This window comes from Euprymna scolopes, chromosome 19 (assembly GCF_053919585.1).
Source record: "Euprymna scolopes isolate OS-2025 chromosome 19, ASM5391958v1, whole genome shotgun sequence".
In the NCBI taxonomy this organism is placed as follows: domain Eukaryota; kingdom Metazoa; phylum Mollusca; class Cephalopoda; order Sepiida; family Sepiolidae; genus Euprymna; species Euprymna scolopes.
Genome location: NC_136500.1, coordinates 140,149,410 through 140,170,422, shown reverse-complemented (window position 1 = coordinate 140,170,422; position 21,013 = coordinate 140,149,410). Strand labels below are relative to the sequence as shown.

The 21,013-nt window shown below is 36.0% G+C and overlaps 2 protein-coding genes across 4 annotated transcripts in view; one reads left to right on the top strand and one right to left on the bottom strand.

Annotated features, from left to right (window-relative positions):
- Window positions 1-21,013, bottom strand: part of LOC145240006 (mitochondrial tRNA-specific 2-thiouridylase 1-like) — a 194,623-nt gene that overhangs the window by 40,368 nt on the left and 133,242 nt on the right. The gene's annotated exons all lie outside the window — the stretch shown is intronic.
- LOC145240005 (phosphatidylinositol-3,5-bisphosphate 3-phosphatase MTMR14-like) overlaps window positions 12,485-21,013 on the top strand; it is a gene marked incomplete in the record, with an annotated part of 148,228 nt that continues 139,699 nt past the window's right edge. Inside the window, 1 exon segment of the mRNA XM_080103598.1 lies at window positions 12,485-12,727. Coding sequence (XP_079959724.1) covers window positions 12,623-12,727 — 105 coding nt within the window.

Below are 21,013 nucleotides of genomic sequence, written 5' to 3'. Positions count from 1 at the left end.
ACAAACTCCTCTCTCAATTTTTGGTCTGCAGACTTGAAACTTGATAAATAGGGGATTTGAGTATATATAACGGTCAATATCTATATATAAAAGTGAACGTGTCTGTGTATCTTCTGTCTGTATATCTGTCTGTCTGTCTGTGTACATTTCTCTGCGCAATAATTCTGTCAATTTTAAGTCTACAGACTCGAAATTTGATATACAGGGTACTGAGATTTGGGAAAATCTATGTGATCGGTTCGGCCAGAAATTTGGCTGTTAAGGGGTCAAAGTTCAACGATTTGACTTTTGAGAACTCTACTAAACTCCTCCGACAATTTGAGGCCTAAACACTTGAAATTTTAGATATAGGTTCCTTGGGCATGGATCTAACTTAATAACTTGATTTGAGCCCAAAACAATAAATATTAAGAGGTCACAATAGGTGTCAAACATTAACAAAAATTGACCGCTTTTTTTTTTTTTGCTCAACATACACCTCCAAATACCCGGGCAACGCCGGACACCCATGCTAGTATACAATATAATAATCAATAGAGGATTGACTCTTTAATAATAAATATGAAATCTGTATAAATTATATCATATTTAAGCTTATTTTATGACAGAGCAACGTCGGCGGGGCCTGCTAGTATACATATAAAAGTGTGTGTGTGTGTGATTACGTGGAATGGTCTTTAACAAACTCCGCTCTTAATTTTTGATTTACAGACTTGAAACTTGATATATGTGGGGATTTTGACCCGTGGAACAAATTCTATTTGTTTTTTTTTAATTTTTTTTACCAGTAAAATAGTTGTTAAAGGGTCAAATTTGAAAAAAAAAGTTGACCTTGGCAGGAGTAAGTCAACTAAACCTGTTACTTCTGCACATATACATTCATAGCTTGAAGTCGCATAATTTTTAACCGTTTTTATTTGTCTGTTGATAGCTCAAATCATAACAACTAAGGCTGGAGTGCTAAATGTTTTTGTTTCAATTCTAGCTGATGGCACCTAAATCATATATATATATATATATATATATATATATATATATATATATATATATATATATATATATATATATTTTTTTTTAACTTTTGAAATCACTACTACATATTGGGTACAATATAATAATCAGTATAAAATTGGCTCTATAATAATAAAGACGAAATTTGCATGAATTAAAATGTCATATTTATGCATATTTTACGACCAGGCAACGTTGGGCCAACTGCTATTTGAATTTATACGTGGCATCTGTGTTTGCATGGCTATCATTTTTTTTTTTCTAAACGGAAAAATCGATTTCTTTTTATTAAATATAGAGATAAGTAAAGAGATAATGGATTCAAATGTCCAATTCGTTTACTTTATTGTGACTGTTTAGAATTGGGGGTGATTTTAAAATAGTCAAATGATTTTAAAATAGTTTTTAGCTTCAATTAAAATTTAATAGCAAAAATAGAATTTTATAGTTCAGATGTGTCCATATTCAGCTGCCACAGGGAGATATAGCAGCAGGCTTAAAGGAATTTCTGTGTGAGGCATTCAAGTCTTCTAGAATGTCCGTTGTTAATGTGGAGTGTCGAAACAGGTTGCAGGTGTCATCTGGAAGAACTCTGATTTCAGCTGATGAAGCTACTGTTTTGGAACTTTTTTAAGTTGAGATCAGCCGGTTATTTTATATGATATAGACTTGTTGCTTTTGTAGTTTGAAACGATTTTCATTGATTGAAAACAGGGATGGGAACGATTCCAATATTTTTTCTGATTCTGATACAATTACCGATTCCAATCTTAATTCCTGATTCCAATACAATTACCGATTCCAAATCTGATTCTCTATAAATCTCTAAATATTTAACTATAAAAGTGTTATTTTGTGCCAATTACTATAAAAACACATTTTAAATGTGCCTATATTTTCTCAAACATAAAAACACACTTGTGAGTAAATGATCGAGAGATTTTAGCCTTGCTTAAAGTTTAAATCAATAAATATTTATTATTTTATCATTACTAAAAGCAGTGAAAGATGTTTCTTAAACCAAAATCAAATAAAAAAGATAATTTAAGTTTTGGCATCGGAAAATAAGGTAAAAAATTTTCCGGTTCCAATACCAATTCCTATACTCCAAAAGGCTCCGATTTTTCCGATTAATCGTCTCAACACTAGTTGAAAATAATATAAGTCAATATATTCCTGTGAAAACTTACTTGCTTTTGGGAGTGACAAAAAGAGCAAATCCAAACAAAGCAAAGAAAGAGAGTAGAAATTAGAGCCATTTGCATTTTAGTGTTTGTCAAGAATCACTTCACGATTCAGCTGCCACAACTGCTTTACTATGACCAGTAGAGAAGGATAATGGCTGCCAAAGAACAACGTTTGATGACTGATGTTTTTAAGAAAATGAGTGGTCTCAGCAACAACAACAAGTGAAGGTGCTGCCACATAGAAGTAGAGAGCATGTCACCCAACATCAAAAGCTGTAAATGACAAAGTTCTCTCTGATTCTCTCTCCTCTGATCTCGAGCGCGTGGTTCAGTAGGGGAAGACGCTGTTTACCTTTAATGCATCTAAAACCAAACTCCTATCTTTACATCATCAACGCACTGATCCCCATCTGGCATCAATTGAAATGGATGGCTCTCGTCTAGGAGAAGCCCCATGTTTTGACAAGCTTCTGGGTTTGTCCTTTACTCCTGATCTGAAATGGAACACGTACATCAAATCTGTTGCCAGGGACACTGGAAAGATGGTGGGATCCTTCTACCGCTCCAGAAGATATCTCACTACTGATGCAATTCTGTATCTATATAAAAGCCAAGTACGTCCAAGGATGGAATACTGCTGACATATCTGGGCAGGAGCTGCTAAAAACAACCTATCCTGCCTTGACAGAGTACAAAACAGACTTCGTGGCTTAGTGGGGGATGCCCTTTTCTCTACCCTGCAACCTCTCTCCCACAGAAGAGATGTTGCGAGCCTGTCTTTGTTCTATCGTTATTTCCATGGCAAGTGCTCGTCTGAACTCTGATCTCTGGTCCCCCCTTGCCAGTCTTTTACGAAAAACACCTGTCTAGCTGAATCCACTGTGAAAAATTTTCCCCACTCTTTATCTGTGCCTAAATCAAAACGTAGATTCCATGAACAAAGCTTCTTTCTTAGAACTGCATGCCTGTGGAACTCTCTTCCGTCTGCCTGCTTCCCACCTGACTACAATCTGGATGTCTTCAAGTCAAACGTAAACAAATTCCTGATGAACCGCCCCCTTAAGTAAACGCTTCATTAAATCTCCACACTAACGTACTGTACTTGCAATAACCCTTATCCCTGAGTGGCTTCCGGGCCTTGATAAGTGGTGACCACCATGTAAAAAAAAAAGAAGAAAAAAAAAAGTTGGCCGAATATTTTGGATAAGACTGTCTTACAAATGTGACAGGAACATGAACCACGTAAATAGTCCAAAAGAGCCGTCAGAAATACACCAAGACCTTCAGTTGTAGAAAACTGGAAGAATGAACCAATCAACAGCATGCCAAATGTTTTATGGAGGAACTATCCCAGGAATATATAGAAAAGAAAGGCTCTGTACACTGACTAAAAAAAGGATCGCTCCACTGTGATCAGAAGAGAATGATAATGGCCGCCCAAGATCAAAACTAGATGACGAATGCTTTTAAGAAGTTGAGTGGTCTGTAAACTTAGTAAAAAGAGGATTCAATTTATTTAGCAAAAAATAAAACAATTGTTCTTCAATACCATGTAAGGAAAGGATGGTAAAAATCTATAAAGAAAAGTACACAGTTGTCCATCACTTGTCTAAATGTAACTTGAATTCTTGCATTGTTGTTGCATTTATTAATTCAAGTGGAAGTTTATTCCAAGGTTTAGGGACTCTGATTGAGAATGCAGCCCTATTTCAGTTCAATCAAAATCAACAGTGAAAAAGTATGGACGCATCATAATTAGGGCTATGACAAGAGAATATTCTTTTCATTATTTTGACTCTCGAGTATATATCAGTTAATATCTTATATGTTTTTAGATAGAGTGACGTGGTTCTCAATTGATTAACTGTGTCTAACTGTATTGGATATATATTCAAAATTCAAAACAATGATAAGAATATTCTCTTTTCATAGCCCTAATCATAATGCCCATTGAGTAGATTCAACATCTTCTACATTGTTGGCAGTAGCCCCTTCACATAGCTTCCACGTAGAGACTGATTTATAAACCTCACTTTCCTTTCTCTATAGCTGAAACGAGTAACACATGGACAGAGACGTTGAAGTAACATTTCCCACATTTAATCATTCAATTTATTTGACAAAAAATAAACCAATTGTTATTCAATGCCATGTAAGGAAAAGACGTTAAAAATTTTCAAAAACGAGAACACAGTAGTCCATCACTTGTCTAAATTTACCTTAAATTGTTCTGCTGCTGCTGTTGCATTTATTAATTCACTTGGAAGCTTATTCCAAAAACCAGAGATTTTTATTGAGAATGCAGCCCTCCTCCGCTTCAATCAAAATTGGCAATGAAAAAGTTTCACTCCGCTATGATTAGGAGAGAGAGGATTATAATTAGGGCTATGACAACAGCATATTCTTTTCCTTGTTTTGACTCTCAGGTATATATCCATTAATATCTTATATGTTTCAATATATAGAATGTGTGGTTCTCGGTTGATTAATTGTGTCTAACTGTGTCGGATATATACTCGAGAGTCAAAGCAATGAAACGAATATTCTGTTGTCCTAGCCCTAATTATAATCAAAGCTCAATGACTAATGTCTTTAAGAAGATGAGTGGTCTCAGCAACGATGACAAGTGCAGGTGCTGCCATAAAGAAGTAGAGAATGTGAAGCATTTGACATTGGGGTGCTGCTGGGGGACAGCTACGATATAATGTGCCACAACAAAGAATGTAAATATCTCCACTACACCATCTGTAAAAAAGTAAATATCCAGTGAAGCTGTAAGTCTTGGAACCTTTTACCAAAAAAAAAAAAAAAAACTATTGGAAATAAGTCATACACTATGCTTTTACAATTTATAAGCTATATAGTCAGAAAACTGAGCTATTAAATCTCATATAGTGATATGGGACAAAAGTTAAAAAGCAGCAAGGATTGCCTTCAGATTTTTATGGATTTGCAGGGAAGATAGAGATCTTCCAGGAACCCTTAGAGAAAGATGATATTGATAAACTTCTATTTTATATGAAAGTGTGTTTGTGTTAGGACATTTCTCAACTTATATACTTAACAAATTTTTGATCTACAAACGTGAAATTTAGTATATAGGGTATTCGGACATGTGGAAAACTTTTTAATCGGTTTTCATCCAGACAAAAAGGGCTGCTAAGAGGTAAAAATTGAAAAATTTATCCTTAGGTGTCATCGGATTTTTATTTATTTGTCATAGTTTAACAGCTGGTGTAATGGTTATTATACTTGACTCACTGTCTTCAATTTTTGGTTTCGATCTCAGCTCGAGTATATTTTTTTTACTTATCTAAACTTTTACATTATCTAGAGTAAAATGAGTTTTGACACTATTCTTAAACAACTAAGAGTGACTTAAAATCGTGTTTTAGAAATAAAAAAATATCAGATTAAATACGCTTGATAGTTGTGTGATCTTGTTAATTTATCTTTTACTTGTAGAGAGATGGCGTTCATGTCAAAGTTGTGATCTTAAAAACAGGAAATATCATTCAGTTATCTCCCTTTTCAACTACTACGTCCTCACACACACACATACACACACACACACACACACACACACACACACACTTTGAGTAATTTTTTGTGGCAAATTGAAACACAAAAAGAAGCTAGGAGAGTTAAAAAGGTAGATACCTAAATAGCATTTCCAGTTTTCCGAAACTACAATTTTTTACTTGTGTACAAATAGCATACACGTCAAAGTTGTGCTAGATAATAGCAGGATTAAAAGTTAAATTAGTGATTATCGATCTATTTATCTATCTATCCAATGATATTGTTAAAAATAGTTTATATTGGGAATTATTAATGTTTACAGAAATTAGCTTAGTTTAAATATAAACAAAAATAACTAGATCGACCTTGAGTAGTTGCATACGTGACAGAGGAGGTCATGTTAAAGAGACGTGTCATTTAATCGGCTACGTCACTAGAACTGACAGGTCCAAGGCACAAGAAGTTTAGTCAAAGTCCAGGAAGCGGGGCTAGAAAAGAACAAACATGTAGACACGTAAGCAGACTCCAATGAATAGTATTAAGGCAGCTGAAATAAATTTATATTTTGTGAAATATAAAGTCGTTATCTTGTGGTTCATAACAGAAGAAAATTTAGCTGCCTTAATCGTTTATGGTGTTGGTTGTTGCATGTTTCATCACAGAGCCCAGCAGTGAAAACAGAAGAACTCCGGAGAAAGAAAAGGTATGAAGCAGCATCTTCTTTTAATATATCCACCTTTCATATAGCATGCGCATTTGTGATACTCTTAGTAAAACATAAGCACTTGTGATACTCTGCTGTACAACATGTGTCTATACGCCGATTTGATACGTGGCTATACAACAGTTGTAGTTTCAAAAACAGAAAATGTCATTCAGTTATCTCCCTTTTTGATTGCTCCTCATGACTTCTGTGTTTTGAGTTTCTACCAAAAAATCACTAAGCACAAAGGGAAGACTAAAAGCTAGATAATTGAATGACATTTTCTCTGTCTGAACATGCACGCCATGATGGCTCTCGTCTTGGGGAGGCTCCACGTTTTGATAAGCATCTGGGTTTGTCCTTTACTCCTGATCTGAAATGGAACATGTACATCAAATCTGTTGCCAGGGACACTGGGAAAATGGTGGGATCCTTCTACTCCTCCAGAAGATATCTCACTACTAATGCAATTCTCTATCTGTATAAAAGCCAATGATGGAGTACTGCTGCCACATCTGGGCAGGAGCTGCTAAAAACAGCCTATCCTGCCTTGACAGAGTACAAAATAGATTTCGTGGTTTAGTGGGGGATGCCCTTTTCTCTTCCCTGCAACCGCTCTCCCACAGAAGAGATGTTGCGAGCCTGTCTTTGTTTTATTGTTATTGCTACGGCAGGAGCTCGTCTGAGCTCCAATCCCTCATCCCCGCTCGCCAATCTTTCACGAGAAACACCCGTCTGGCTAAAACTACTGTCAATAATTTTCCCCACTCTTTACCTGTGCCTAAATCCAAACATAGGTTCCATGAGCAAAGCTTCTTTCTTAGAACTGCATGCCAGTGGAACTCTCTGCCGCTTGCCTGTTTCTCACCTGACTACAACTTGGATATCTTCAAGTCCAACATAAACAAACTCCTGACAAACCGCCCCCTTAGGTAAGACACTCTATCAAAACCCCAAATACTAATGATTACTACAATACTATCTCATTGATTACTGTTTAGGGAATTTTCCTAATAAAATAAAATAACACAATTCTATGAACAAATGACAAACAACTTCTTCAACTTAACAAGGGAAAGGTTTATTCGCAAAGCGTACTTTAGAAAGAAAGGAAGGAAGAAAGTAGAGTCGGGTCTCCACTGCCTTACGAGGTAGTTACAGCCAGTGGCTGTCGTCAATACCTTTAGTAGGAGCAGCGAAGCGAACAGACGTCTAGCACCGTCGAAGGCTGGTAGCGTAAGAGCGAGAGTTTTCTTCTGGGACCGGAAGCTGTCTGGTCCCTAGGTGTTAATTCGTATTCATGTGCAAGTCCTCAGATTGGACAGTTTAAGGCCGCATCACTCACTCAGAGGAAGCGAATGCGCGAGAAGAAAAGGGGTCTATTTGTGTCTGCTACAACTGTACACACAATAACCCTTATCTCTGAGTTGCCTTTGGGCCTTGATAAGTGGTGACCCCCATGTAAAAAAAAAAAGCAATAATTTAATGTGTCTTGCAAACGAGTTATTTTACTGTAAAGTACTGTTTTATTACATCTAATTTTTTATTGCCAAAACATCCTATCATAAATTTTCATAGTGTGTGTGTGTGTGTGTGTGTGTGTGTGTGTGTGTGTGTGTGTGTGTGTGTGTATGTGTGTGTGTGTGACACGCAGTTTGTCTCAGCCTACAGGCAATCCACTCAGGCAAGTTAGGTACCGAAATGAAGCTTATGACCCAGCGGATGTTTTAATGATATTTATATTCATGTTTGGTGCATGGAAATGCAAAAATAAATAAATAAAAAATAACGATTTACTAAACAATGTTTTATTTACTGGATATTTTTCTGGTACAAGGACTCAAGTTTGCCCAGCTGGGCAAACATGAGTGCTTGTGGTTTTAAATAACTTTAATTTCAATTTAGTATGTGGTTAAAATTAGAGGTGCTTGTGCAGTATCATAACATCATGCATATGATCTGTAATTAAAAGGCATTAAAAAATCAGTACACGCTGGCTTCTTGTGTGGTCCTATGTAGACAAAAAGGAAAGAAAAGAAAAAAAAAAATGGCTGCCTTTCCAGTTTTATGCTGATCCAACTGATCGCTTTATGCAAATGAGATGCTGCTGATTGTAGTATAAAAGCCTGACTCAGCAATTTAGGATTTGGTGACAGAAGGAGCGAGTCATGTGAGCAGATGTTTGTGTTTTTGCAGTTGGAAGAAATTAGACAGCAGAGTGGTGGGGACAGTTTAAAAATTTTTTTTTTTATTTTGGACATTGAAGTTAGGAGGAATTTACAAGCTATTTTGGCAGAGATGGACGACCAAATAAGACTAAGCAGCGACATCATCAGGCCATTTACTGGAGAAGGAGATGTGGTTCACCTGGCTTAACAAACTGAAGTTAGTTGCAAAGCTTCAAAAGATCAAAGACGTAGCAACGTTGATTCCAATGTATTTGGAAGGGAATGCACTCGCGGTCTACCTGGAAATGGGAGAAATTCCCCAGACCATCACTGCGAATATCAAGAGTAGATTAAAGACTGCGTTTTCGGAGGGTGCTTTTGAGGCATACAATAAGCTTAAAAAAGTTGCATTTAGCAGGATTGGCTGGATATATAGGGTGCAGCCTTGAGAAAACCATGACTTTCGTGAGTGGTTTTCCGGACCGCATCTTCATGGAGCTGCAGCGAATGAGTGAGATTGAAACCATGGAGGTGGAGGAGATTTTGAGGCATGTCAGGGTGCTGGTGATGCATCTTGCTGAACTGGGGACAGTTGCAGTCTCTATGGCAAACAATCCCAGCCAAGAGGAACAGTTGGTGAGAGACAAAGGCATAAATTTACTGGTGAATGTTTTAGATGTCAAGGACCCCACTTGCTAAGAGACTGTAAAGAGCCGCGACCAGGCATTATCTGTTTTCGGTGTGGCCAGGTTGGGTACATTAGCAGGCAGTGCTCTGTGCTTCAGGGAAAAGGTAAAGCGGTGCTATTATGCCAGTAGTCACCCCTTTGATACTGTGATGGTGTGCGAGGGCTTGTTACTCCAGATAGTGATCACTATCAATGGGAAGAGAGCTAGAGCCCTTGCCGATACCGGCTGCTCAACTGCTTATCACTACAAGTGTTACCGACTCATGGAATGGAGCAAGCAATATTTGAGCAGTAGATGGCAGGGAGGTGAGGTGCTGTGGAGAGGCAGATGCTGGGCTCATGGCAAGGAACATACCACTGCGACTCAGAGTGATTGTTCTGAACAGGCTAATTGCAGGAATTAATATGGTACTGGGTCTAGATGTGATAGACTGACTGGGAGGAGTTACGATAGCTAAAGGCCTGGTGACATTTGGCAATCAGTGTGTACCGAGAATGCCAAGAAGTTCAATTAATAGCAATAATGTCCGATTGACAAAACCCTGGCCATGGATGAGGATTTTCGAGCCCATTTCGATGGTGACAAGTGGACTGTAGAGTGGCAATGGTTAACTGCTACAAAAGAACATTGAAAAGAGAGATAGAACCACAGTTTGAAAAGCAAGTGGCGAGTTTGTCTCTGATGTATCGTTATTTTCATGGAAAGTGTTCGACTGAGCTTCAATCTATGGTCCCCCCTCGCAAAACTTTCGCAAGAAACACTCGTCTAGCTGTAAACACTATCAATAATTCCCCCCACTCTTTATCTGTGCCTAAACCTAAACGTAGATTCCATGAACAAAGCTTCTTTCTTAGAACTGCATGCCTGTGGAATTGTCTTCCGTTTTCCTGCTTTCCGGCTGACTACAATATGGTTGCCTTCAAGTCTAACGTAAATAAGTTCTTGATGAGTTGTTCCATATAAGTTATCAAATTTAACAAATTTTCATTACTAATGATTATTATATTGTCCAATTTCTACTGTACACTCTTTAACCCTTATCCTTGAGTGGCCTCTTGGCCTTGATAATGAGTTGATACCTATGAAAAAAAAAAAAAAGAAAAAGTCCAATGTGAACAAGTTCTAATTGAATCGTCCCCCTAAGTAATCCAAGTTACAAAATTCCCACTGTTTACTATGCTAAAATCACAATGACTAATGTATACCTATTAACCCTTATCCTCGAGTGGCCTCTGGGCCTTGATAAGTGGTGACACCCTTGTAAAAAAAAAAAAAAAAAAAAAGTGGAGAGGTGAATCCACACAAAAATTCTGATCCCATGATCAGGGGAGGTTGAAGGAATTCTGCCAATCATGGCTGTGATTCACCCTACCAATAAAAACGTCAGGCCAGTGTTGGATTTCCAAGAATTAATGTGTGGCTAGTCACACAAAAGATGGAATTGATGTGAAGAAGCTATGAGAGAGTGGATGAGAATAGAACAATCAACTAAAATCGTAGACCTAAAGTCAGCCTACCTATCCATGTGAATGAAAAACTATGGCGGTATCAATTGGTCGAGTATAAAGGTTATATTTATTGTTTGACCATACCGAAATTTGGATTGAATTCTACACCAAAGATCATGACAGCAATTCTTAAGACTGTGCTTGCCAAAAATGCTGCCGCTAGAGAGCTACCTGCTTCTACATTGATGATGTGCTGGTAGATGAGACCATGGTGTCTGTGGAAAGGGTGAGGAATTATATAGAAACGTATGGACTGACAGCTAAACCATCCAAATCATTAGAAAACGGAATGGCTTTGGGATTGAGATTATAACAGAATAAGGCAGGAAAGTTGATGTTTGGGTGAGGAAATGAGATCCCTGAAATTAAGGAGGGCCTGACCAAGAGAGAGCTTTTCTCAATATGCGGAAAGTTGGTTGGCTATTACCGAATAGCTGCATGGTTGCAAATAGCATGCAGCTTTATTAACAGGCAGACAGGTATTGACCGATGGGAGGATGGGATTGACGAAGGAGTGCTGCTCATGATACAAGAAGTCATTGCAGAAGTGAAGAACGTGGAACCGCTGAAGAGAGAATGGCATGTAAACAGTAGCCGTAAAGGGGTGATATGGTGTTTTTTTTTGTTTTTTTTTTTACATGGAGTTCACCACTTATCAAGGCCCAATGGCCACTCAGGGATAAGGGTTATTGTGTGTACAGTAATCTAAGGGATAGTGTAGCAATAGTATTGGAGAATTGGTAAGGTGTTATTACTTAGGGGGGGGCGGTTCATCAGGAATTTGTTTGTGTTGGACTTGAAGACATCCAGGTTGAAGTCGGGAGAGAAACAGGCAAGCGGAACAGAGTTCCACAGGCGTGCAGTTCTAAGAAAGAAGCTTTGTTCATGGTATCTACGTTTTGATTTAGGCACAGATAGGGAGTGGGGAAAATTATTGACGGTGGTTTCAGCTAGTCGGGTGTTTTTTGAGAAAGATTGGCGAGGGGGGACCAGAGAATGGAGCTCAGACGAGCACCTGCCATGGAAGTAACGATAGAACAATGACAGGCTCGCTACGTCTCTTCTGTGTATGAAAAATTAATTGTGCAGAAGATCTGACAGAACTATATTTTATAAAAAAAAAAAGAAAACAAACAAAAATACAAAAAAAAAAAAACAACAAACAAAAACATAAATATTATCGATCCGCCATTTTCTATTTTGAAATGACGGATTTGTCAAAAAAAAAAAAAAAAAAAATCATTGATTGCAGTTACCTCCCCTAGTTTGTAAGAACCCTTCAGCATCAACCAATACAAAAAACTGATTCGAAAATAATATTTTTACTTGTAATTATTTTTGTACTCAATCATTTTTTCGTAACTTTTTCTAATTTCGACATGAAGTACGTAATAATGTTCATACTTAACAATGCATTTTAAAGCCGATTATACTACACAAGCACCAAGAAAATTAATAAAATGTTAAGTTATTTTTATAGAACTTGAGAGTGCTATCAATTCGACCAATCAAATTGCGTCTTGTTGATCGAATGGTTTTATTATTAACCAATGAGAAGACGCGAATTTTGCGACGCCTTAAAATGTTTTTTTTTTTTTTTTTTGCGGGTGTGCAATAGAATTGCTTAGTCTAATGATGATGATGATTATTTCTTAATGATGGTTATTACGATGATGATGATGATGATGATGATTCTGCTGCTGCTAGTTCAAACGAAAGGGGAGCGAATTATTAGATTCTCTTCTTTTCGCTGAAAACTACTTGTTTGTTTTTGTTTGTCTCGCACAACCATGGATTTCTATGGCCCAACCACCACCTCGTAAATCTAACCAGGATGAGCCAGGCAAAGAGAAAGGAGATAGTAGAAGAGGATTTGGTAAAATTGTTGCGACATTTTATCCATAATTCTCACCGGGCGACGGCCAAAGATGATTTCAAGGTAAGAAATATAAATATATACAATCGTTTCTACCTTCTTCCGTGTCAGATGGACAAAGAAAAAGAAGTAAAAACACGCACTTAAATTTTTTTTTTATTATTATTTAAACAGTAAATTATAAGATAAGATAAACAGTAAATTATAAGATATTTGAAATATTAGCTTTCTTATAAATAATTAAAAAAAATCATTATTAACTAAACAAATAATAATTTATTTTATTTTTACCATATTTCAGAGTTTAATTGCGAATAAAATGTTCCTATTTGATTACCTTCCCCCCCGAGGGCAGAATAAAACACAAGATTGCTTTTTTAATGCGAGGAAAATTCAGGTCCCCCAACAGAGGAACTCTGGATTGGAACAAAAAATAAAAATTGCCTCCGTCTAGAAAGATTTCTCCTTCATTGACTGTCAACATTTCTTTTACCAACTTTTTATTTGTCAAAGTTCCCACAAGATGTTTTTTTTTTTGTTCTTGTTATTTTGTTAGGCTGTAAATTATGTATTTATTTCGTTTCAGTTTCATTCAATTCGGTAGTTTAGTTTTTACATAAACACAAGTCACGTGACCCATAGGAGGCCCTCGGACGCTATCTGTCAATTTCATCATTTCGGTTAATATTCCTATGGATAACTCAATCACTCAAGTAATGGTATTTCAACAGAATTTGAGCTGAACTGTTTATTATTTATTTTGTTATTTTTTACTTGGGATTCACCACTTATCAAGGTCCGAAGGCCACTCGAGAATAAAGGTTAATGAATGTAAGGTGGTGATGGTCAGATGGTGTAAAAGCTAGAATTTCATTTTTTAGGAGAACGGGCCAACGGCTCAACAGGAACTTGTTTACATTAGAAGCCACAATGTTGTGTTCAACTGGAAAGCATGCCAGAGCCAGCGGAACAAGTGTTCCAAAGGCGGGCAGTTCTGGGAAAGAAGCTTTGTTCATGGGATCTGTGTTTACATTTAGGCACAGATAGAGAGTGGGGAAAACCATATCTAGTGGTTGTAGCTAGTTGAGTGTTTTTTTTTTTTTGTGTGTGAAAGTTTGGCAAGGGAGGTGGGAACATAGATTGAAGTTCCGTCGAGCACTTACTTGCCATGAAAATAACGACAGAGCAGACACGGACTCGCAACGCCTCTTCTGTGGCAAAGAGGTTGCATGGTGCAGGGAAGAGAAAATAACATCACCCACCAGGTTTCTTAGATCCTAGGCTAAGATTTAAGTTCTGCAAAAATCAGTTTGGTTTGGTTCAAATTCTGTAGAAGCACACGAACTTATAAAAAAAACAAAAAACAACCTTGTTAATAATTTCAAACGAAAAGGTGATAATAATAATAATAATAATAATAATAATAATCCTTTATTTAAAATATGGCAAATAAAATCCCACAAAACTTGTTATTGTCATCAACACATAAAAACTGAAAGTAAAGTAGTCGGAAGTTAAGGTGTACTGCCACTGCACTACTGCCACTGCACTCCACTGCACTAGTGCACTGGTTGTCCAACCTCCAAAGGGTGTTTATTTCGAAAGATGGTTCTTAACATGGGGAGGTTAGGGGTGTTTATTCCAAAAGCTGTTCTTAACATGGGGAGGTTGGAGGTGTCTATTCCGAAAGGCATTTTCTTATTTTCAACTCCCCGTATTCAACTTCTTTAAAGTAAATCCCTCACTCACCCCTCCTCCCCAGTGCACTTTCACCGTAGTCGGAAAACTTGATCATAAAAAATATTTTTGTTTAAGGGGGTTAAAAATAATTTCGTAAATTAGAAAAATGTCAAAAACATTTCTCATTCAATTATTCAATTAACTGTATCTACCCGGCGTTAGGCGAAAGTGCTTTTACTTTCATTAAAAAAAAAAAAAAAAAAAAAAAAAAAAGTATTGGTTCATGTCCAGAATTCCCCACATATTAAAAAAAATAAAGAAAAATCTGTTTGATGTACGTACCTGTGATGAAACGAAAATATCATATTTCAAAAATTACGTAAATTGATAAAGTAGTTTTATTTTTATAAAGAAAATCATTTTAAGCAATTAATGGGAATTCGTAGACATTACAGCAATACAGCATCAATCTAGTAAGTACGAATTATTGTTGAGTTATCTTTTATTTTTAAATAGATTTTTTTTCATGCGAAATAGTTACTCTTTAGAAACTCATAAATTAGGGTTTTTTTTATTTAAAAATAAAACTACTTGATCAATTTACGTGATTTTTGGCATATGATATTTCCGTTTCATCACAGATACGTATATCAGACATTTTTTTTTAATTCTTAATTTTTTCCTCTTTATTTATTAATATAAGGAAGATTCTGGACAAGTACCTGAAATTATTTAATGATTAAATTTTTTAATTATATTATATTTTTTTTAGTCAATAACTAATTTCGTTAAGATAAAGTCTCTGTTGATAAAATTATTGGATTTTCCAAAACTTTCAATCTTTTAATGTATGAGAATTTGCTAGACATTTTAAGACCAGTTTAAATGACAATTTGAATGCTTCCAAATTGGTTTCAAATTTCGAAAGATCACAACGTAATTGATTTTATTTTTCACTATTAATAAAAGATTAAAATCTCTCGTTTGTGTATGAAGAAACCGAAATGCATTCTGGGCGATTTAATTTTGAAATTAATTAAAAAAAAAGAAATAGGATTTAAAATTTTTTATGCTTAGGTGACAGATCGCTTTTTGTTAAATATGTCCTTTTAAGTTAAGAAAATATTACATACTGAATTGTCATGTCCAAAATAGTAATAAATCCAAAAATTGCGAAAGTTAATCTAGTAGACCAACTGTTATTGTGTTTTTTAGTAAAAAAAAAAAAAAAAAAAAAGTCTTTCGTTATTGGCTACAAATGTTGGACGCCATTATTATCTAATCTAAAATATGCTTTCTGATTTATGTCCCCTGTTTCTGCAATCTTTACAGTTTACTCTAAAACATGTATGAAAAATGCGATTTTCCCCAATTTTCCATAAGAATTACTTTTAACTACTCGGTGGATTTTCGTAATTTTTGTGTAAACTATTATTTTTGACATGACAATGAAGTAATATTGTTCTTGTGGTTACAGATTTTTTATTATTGTAAAGATTTGCTGCCTTTATTTATTATTCGATTTGAAAATGACAAAATTAATCACAAATGGAGTATTATTTTTAAAATCTTAACATCTCCATCATCCCAGTAATTTAATCGGACCCCTGAAAAAGGATTCCTAAAACTTCCTGGCGAATATACCCGGTGAATCAAGTGCAAGAAATTAATTGCACTAAAACGAACAGTTAGACTCTTAGAAAGATCTCTCTGTTTGAGTTACTGTAATAATGGATGAATGTCTGGCATCCGGTAGAATGCTCCGTCCCTAGCAAAACAAAATATGAAAATTAAAATAAAGAGAAACCTTTCCCTAATCTTTAAAAAAAAAATTTTTTTACACACATTTTAGATGAATCCAAAAATTCAGTACTCACAAATTAAGACGCCTGAAATGAACTCTGTTTAGCTAAATATGGAACGGAAGTCACTAAGCATGAAACGAAATACGAAACCTTATGGAAACACTTCTTGTTTTATTATAAAACAAAAAATAATAAACTTTTAGTTTTCATATTTCTGTAAATATTTGTTATAATTTAAAATATATTCATATGGAAATATTTTATTTCAAAAAAGTAATTTGAACTTTCATAGTTTATATTTCTATAAATATGTTTTTTAATATTTAAGATACATTCATATGGAAATAATTTAAAAAATATCTTTTTACATTTCTATGAATAAAGTTTTGTTTAATATATATATTTTTAATTTTTAGATAGAATGTCTTTCACAAATTTTATCACATAATTTTGTCATAAATAATCTTCTATCTATATATATAAAAGCGAAAATGTATGTGTGTATGTTTGGATGTCTGCTAAAAACTTTCAACACGCGACAAAAATTCACAAACTCAGTATCACATCGAAGCTCCATCCTTTGCTCAAAAAATATTCAAAAATTGGCCAAAAACGTTAACTTTTTCACCCCGAAATCGACAATTTTCGACAGGGGGGGGTGGTCAACAAAACGGTCCTCTCCTGACAATGACCGATTCCATGCATGCGTCAGATGATGTCATGACCTGATTTACTTTAAATAGTTGAAAAACCGAACAAATTTCATGTATGTCGCGTTAGCTCAGTTGGTTAAGGCCTTGGTTCATTATCTAAAAGTTTTGGGTTCGAATCGTGGTGTGAGATGTTTTTTTTTTTTTTTTTTTTTTTTCGATTTTTTTAAATTTAAATATTGAACCAGTGTTATTTAAGCCATTTTTCACGTAACGTTCATTTTTCTGCTTTTTTTTTTTTTTTTACTTCGCTTATTCTTAGCGACACCTAAAAACATTCGGGTACCCACCGATTTTTTAAATTTTAATATCGAAACAGGTTTATTTAAGCCATTTTTCATGTGTTCGTTTTTCTGTTTTCATCGTTTGTTTGCCTTACGTTAGTTTTTTTTTATTGTTTGATCGCCGCGTAGCGGGGAAAACAGAAACTTGCTTCCGCAACTTGACATTGTCGCACCTGTTAATTTCGGTTTATAAACGTCAACTTAACACACTTATCAATTCATCCTGTGGTTGAGATGGTTAGGTCGCAGGGTTTTTTTTTCCATTTCCTTTCCACTTCCGCGTCAAACATTCGGGGTTCAAGCCTACCTTTATACTAAAACTATTTTTTTTTTCTTTTACACCTCCAAACAACCGGCCAACGTTTTTTTTTTTTTTTTTTTTAACAGGGTTGTATTAATCTATCCCCCTCCCCCACCAACTCACACCTCCAAACACCCGGGAAACGGCGGGTGCCCCCGCTAGTCTATCTTCTATATATATAAAAGCGAAAATGTATGTGTGTATGTATGTATGCTTTTCCTCGATATCCACAAAAGGCTTCTTTCAGAGAAGCGCTTGCTCGCTTCACAACTTCTTAAAATTTTTTATGTCATCTATAAATTGTAATATCTCAGAGTTACCCACGGAGCTTGCCTGTCTATTTAATTTTATTGACTTTCAAACGTTAATTATTCCACATTTCCCGCATCGGCACGCGTTACATTCGGTTTTCGGTAAAAAAAAAGTGAAACTCGACTCTAATAACAGGCCCAGAGCCAGTGAACGTTTGTCGACTTCGTCATATCAGACGGGGGAGCGGGTTTTTGAAAACAAACAAACCGATTTATTGATATTGACCTCATTAAAAACTGTCCCGCACAAAATGCTAACTGCTGAATACCTATCGCCGTCACGTCAATCAAAAACGAGCACCTGTTTTTTTTTCACACTTTACTATTTTCCAACTGCACATCGTAAAAGCTTCTTTTTTTTTTCACGGGCACCTGTTTTTTTCACACCTACAAACACCCGGGCAACGCCGGGTACCACGGAGCTCGCCTGTCTATTTAATTTTATTGACTTTCAAACATTAATTATTCCACATTTCCCGCATCGGCACGCGTTACATTCAGTTTTCGGTATAAAAAAAAGCAAAACTCGACTCTAATCACAGGTCGAAAGCCAGTTGTCTCAAGAGAGCTAAGTAACGTTTGTTCAATGTCGACTTCGTCATATCAGACTGTAGCTTTCATTTCGCTCCTCCTAATAAACAGGGAGCGGATTTTTAAAAACAAAGAAACCGATTTATTCACCTCATTCAAAACTGTCCCGCACAAAATAACTGCTGAATACCTATCGCCGTCACGTCAATCAAAAACACGCACCTGTTTTTTTTTAAACACTTTACTATTTTCCAACTGCGCGTCGTGAAGGCTTCTTTTTTTTTCACATATTCGTTTTTTTTTCACATACCCCGAAAAACACCCGGGCAACGCCGGGTACCCCTCGCTAATATATATATAAAAGCGAAAATGTGTGTATGTATGTATGTGTGTTTGTGTGTCCGCTAAAATCTTTCGACAGGCAGAACAAAAATTGATAAACTTGGTATCATATTGAAGCTCCATCCTTCGCCCGACAAATATAAAAAATTTGGCTAAAAACATTAATTTTTTCACCCTGAAATCAACATATTTCTACGGGGGGGGTCAACAAAAACCGTCCTCTCATGACGAGATTGGTTCTACACATGCATCAGATGATGTCATGACCTGATTTAGTTTAAATAGTTGAAGAACTGACTAAATTTCATGTACGTTTTGTTAGCTCAGTTGGTTAGAGCATTGGGTCATTATCTAAACGTTTTGGGTTTGAATCGTGGTGTGAGATGTCTTTTTTTTTTTTTGATTTAAATATTGAATCAGTGTTATTTAAGCCATTTTTCATGTAACGTTCGTTTTTCTGTTTTTCTGTTTTTTTTTTTTTACTTCGCTTATTCTTAGGTTTTCATTAACACCCCCGACCACACACCCAAAAACACCCGGGTACCCACTGATTTTTAAAAATTTTAATGCCGAAACAGGCTTATTTAAGCCATTTTTCACGTGTTTTTGGTTTTAACGTTTGTTTTTCTGTTTTCTTTTTTGTTTTGTCGATTTTTACATTTAACATCGTTCGTTTGCCTTACGTTATTTTTTTTTATGTTTTGATTACCCCCCTCCGGGTCCCCCCCGTCCCCCCGCTTATTCTTAGCTTTTCATTAACAACCACACACACCTACAAACACTTGGGCAACGCTGGGTACATATTTTGTTTCATGGTTAGTGACTTCCGTTCCATATTTTAGCTAAACCGAGTCCACTTCTGGCGTCTTAACTTTGTGTACTGAATTTTTGGACTTAACCGACTTTTTTATCATTAAAATAAATAAATAAATTAAAAAACAAAAACAACAGTCTACATTTATTCTTTTTTTTTTTTTTTTTTTTTTTGGTTAATTTTGACATGTCCCGCACCCCTCCTCCCAGAATCAAACTCGAATGCGACTAAATTTAATTCTTAGAAATACATTCTACATTTTAGCTCTCTCCCTTTCTAGGGTACATGGTTTATTTTGGTGAAACATTTGTATTATTAGCAGAAGTGAGGGAAGCACCTGTTGTTCGGACATCACATCCCAAGCATTATATCCTCCTTCGAGAAAGTGATTGGTTTAATACCGGTCGTCCGAGGCACTTTATTGTCTCCAATCCACAACTGATGTAAATCTGATCATGGCAAACGTTACAACCATCCAGATTGTTCTCCTTCCTTTCACTCACATTAAACTGACCTTGTGTCATACCCATTATTTTCAGTTGTTTGTTCCTTTTTTAACTGACTGATTTTCAATGATGAGTCGTATTCTTTTTTAACAATATTAAAACAAAACAATTGTTTTTTATTTATTTGAGAATAATAGTAAACACCCAGTAATTCTTTATATGTGACTAAAACTAAATGAAAATTCTATAAGCAGAGTTTCTCTCCTAGAACTGTCCATCTGTGGAACGCAATACCGCATGTCTGTTTCTCTGTTGACTATAACATCTGTTGTGGGTGGGTGGGGGGTAGGTGACTGCTTAGTTTTAGTCAATGTTCATTTTTACGGCACATCAGCCTTTTGAGGGGCTATAAGACCAAAGCAGAAGTACCTTTATATTTTGTCTCCACATCTCTTGATCGTGTCGGCTCCTTTGGAATACAAGCTCATGACAACAGACGCAAGTCTCATTTCTCTGGACAATTGGAACTTTATTTTTTTCACGGTCAAAGTTGCACCCCTCTTCTCTGGCTATCCTTAGAAGGAGAGTGGGAATTTCTCTATCGATTCATCTGCCATACATTGCTACCTCATTGCCTCCATGAGAAGTCTCATCTTCCAGAATAACTGACGACTGCAAACTCTAAAACTTGAACTGAACTCTGTCTAACCATGTGTGCTGCCTCCATTTTGAATTTGGGGGATGGGGTGTTTGTGGGTGATTTCCGACCAGATGCACTTGCAGTCAACGCGTTCACAACATGTCAGAGTGGAGTCACAAAGTTTGATGAGTTTTAACGATTTGATCTCCATTACACTCCACGACATCCTGTGCTAATCGTGCTATTCATGTCATCGACTGCATTACACATGGTCATCTTCAGATCCAATGTAAATAAATTCCTATTGAGCCGTTCTCTTAGATAATCTACCTGTTTCACTATGACCTTGTTGTCTCACTAGCTGCCTAACATTTAACCCTTATCCTAGAGTGGCTTCCGGGCCTTGATAAGTGGTAACTTCCCAAGTAAAACAAAAAACGAAAGCTCCAGAAACACAGAGGAACACATGCACTTTTTAATGTTTA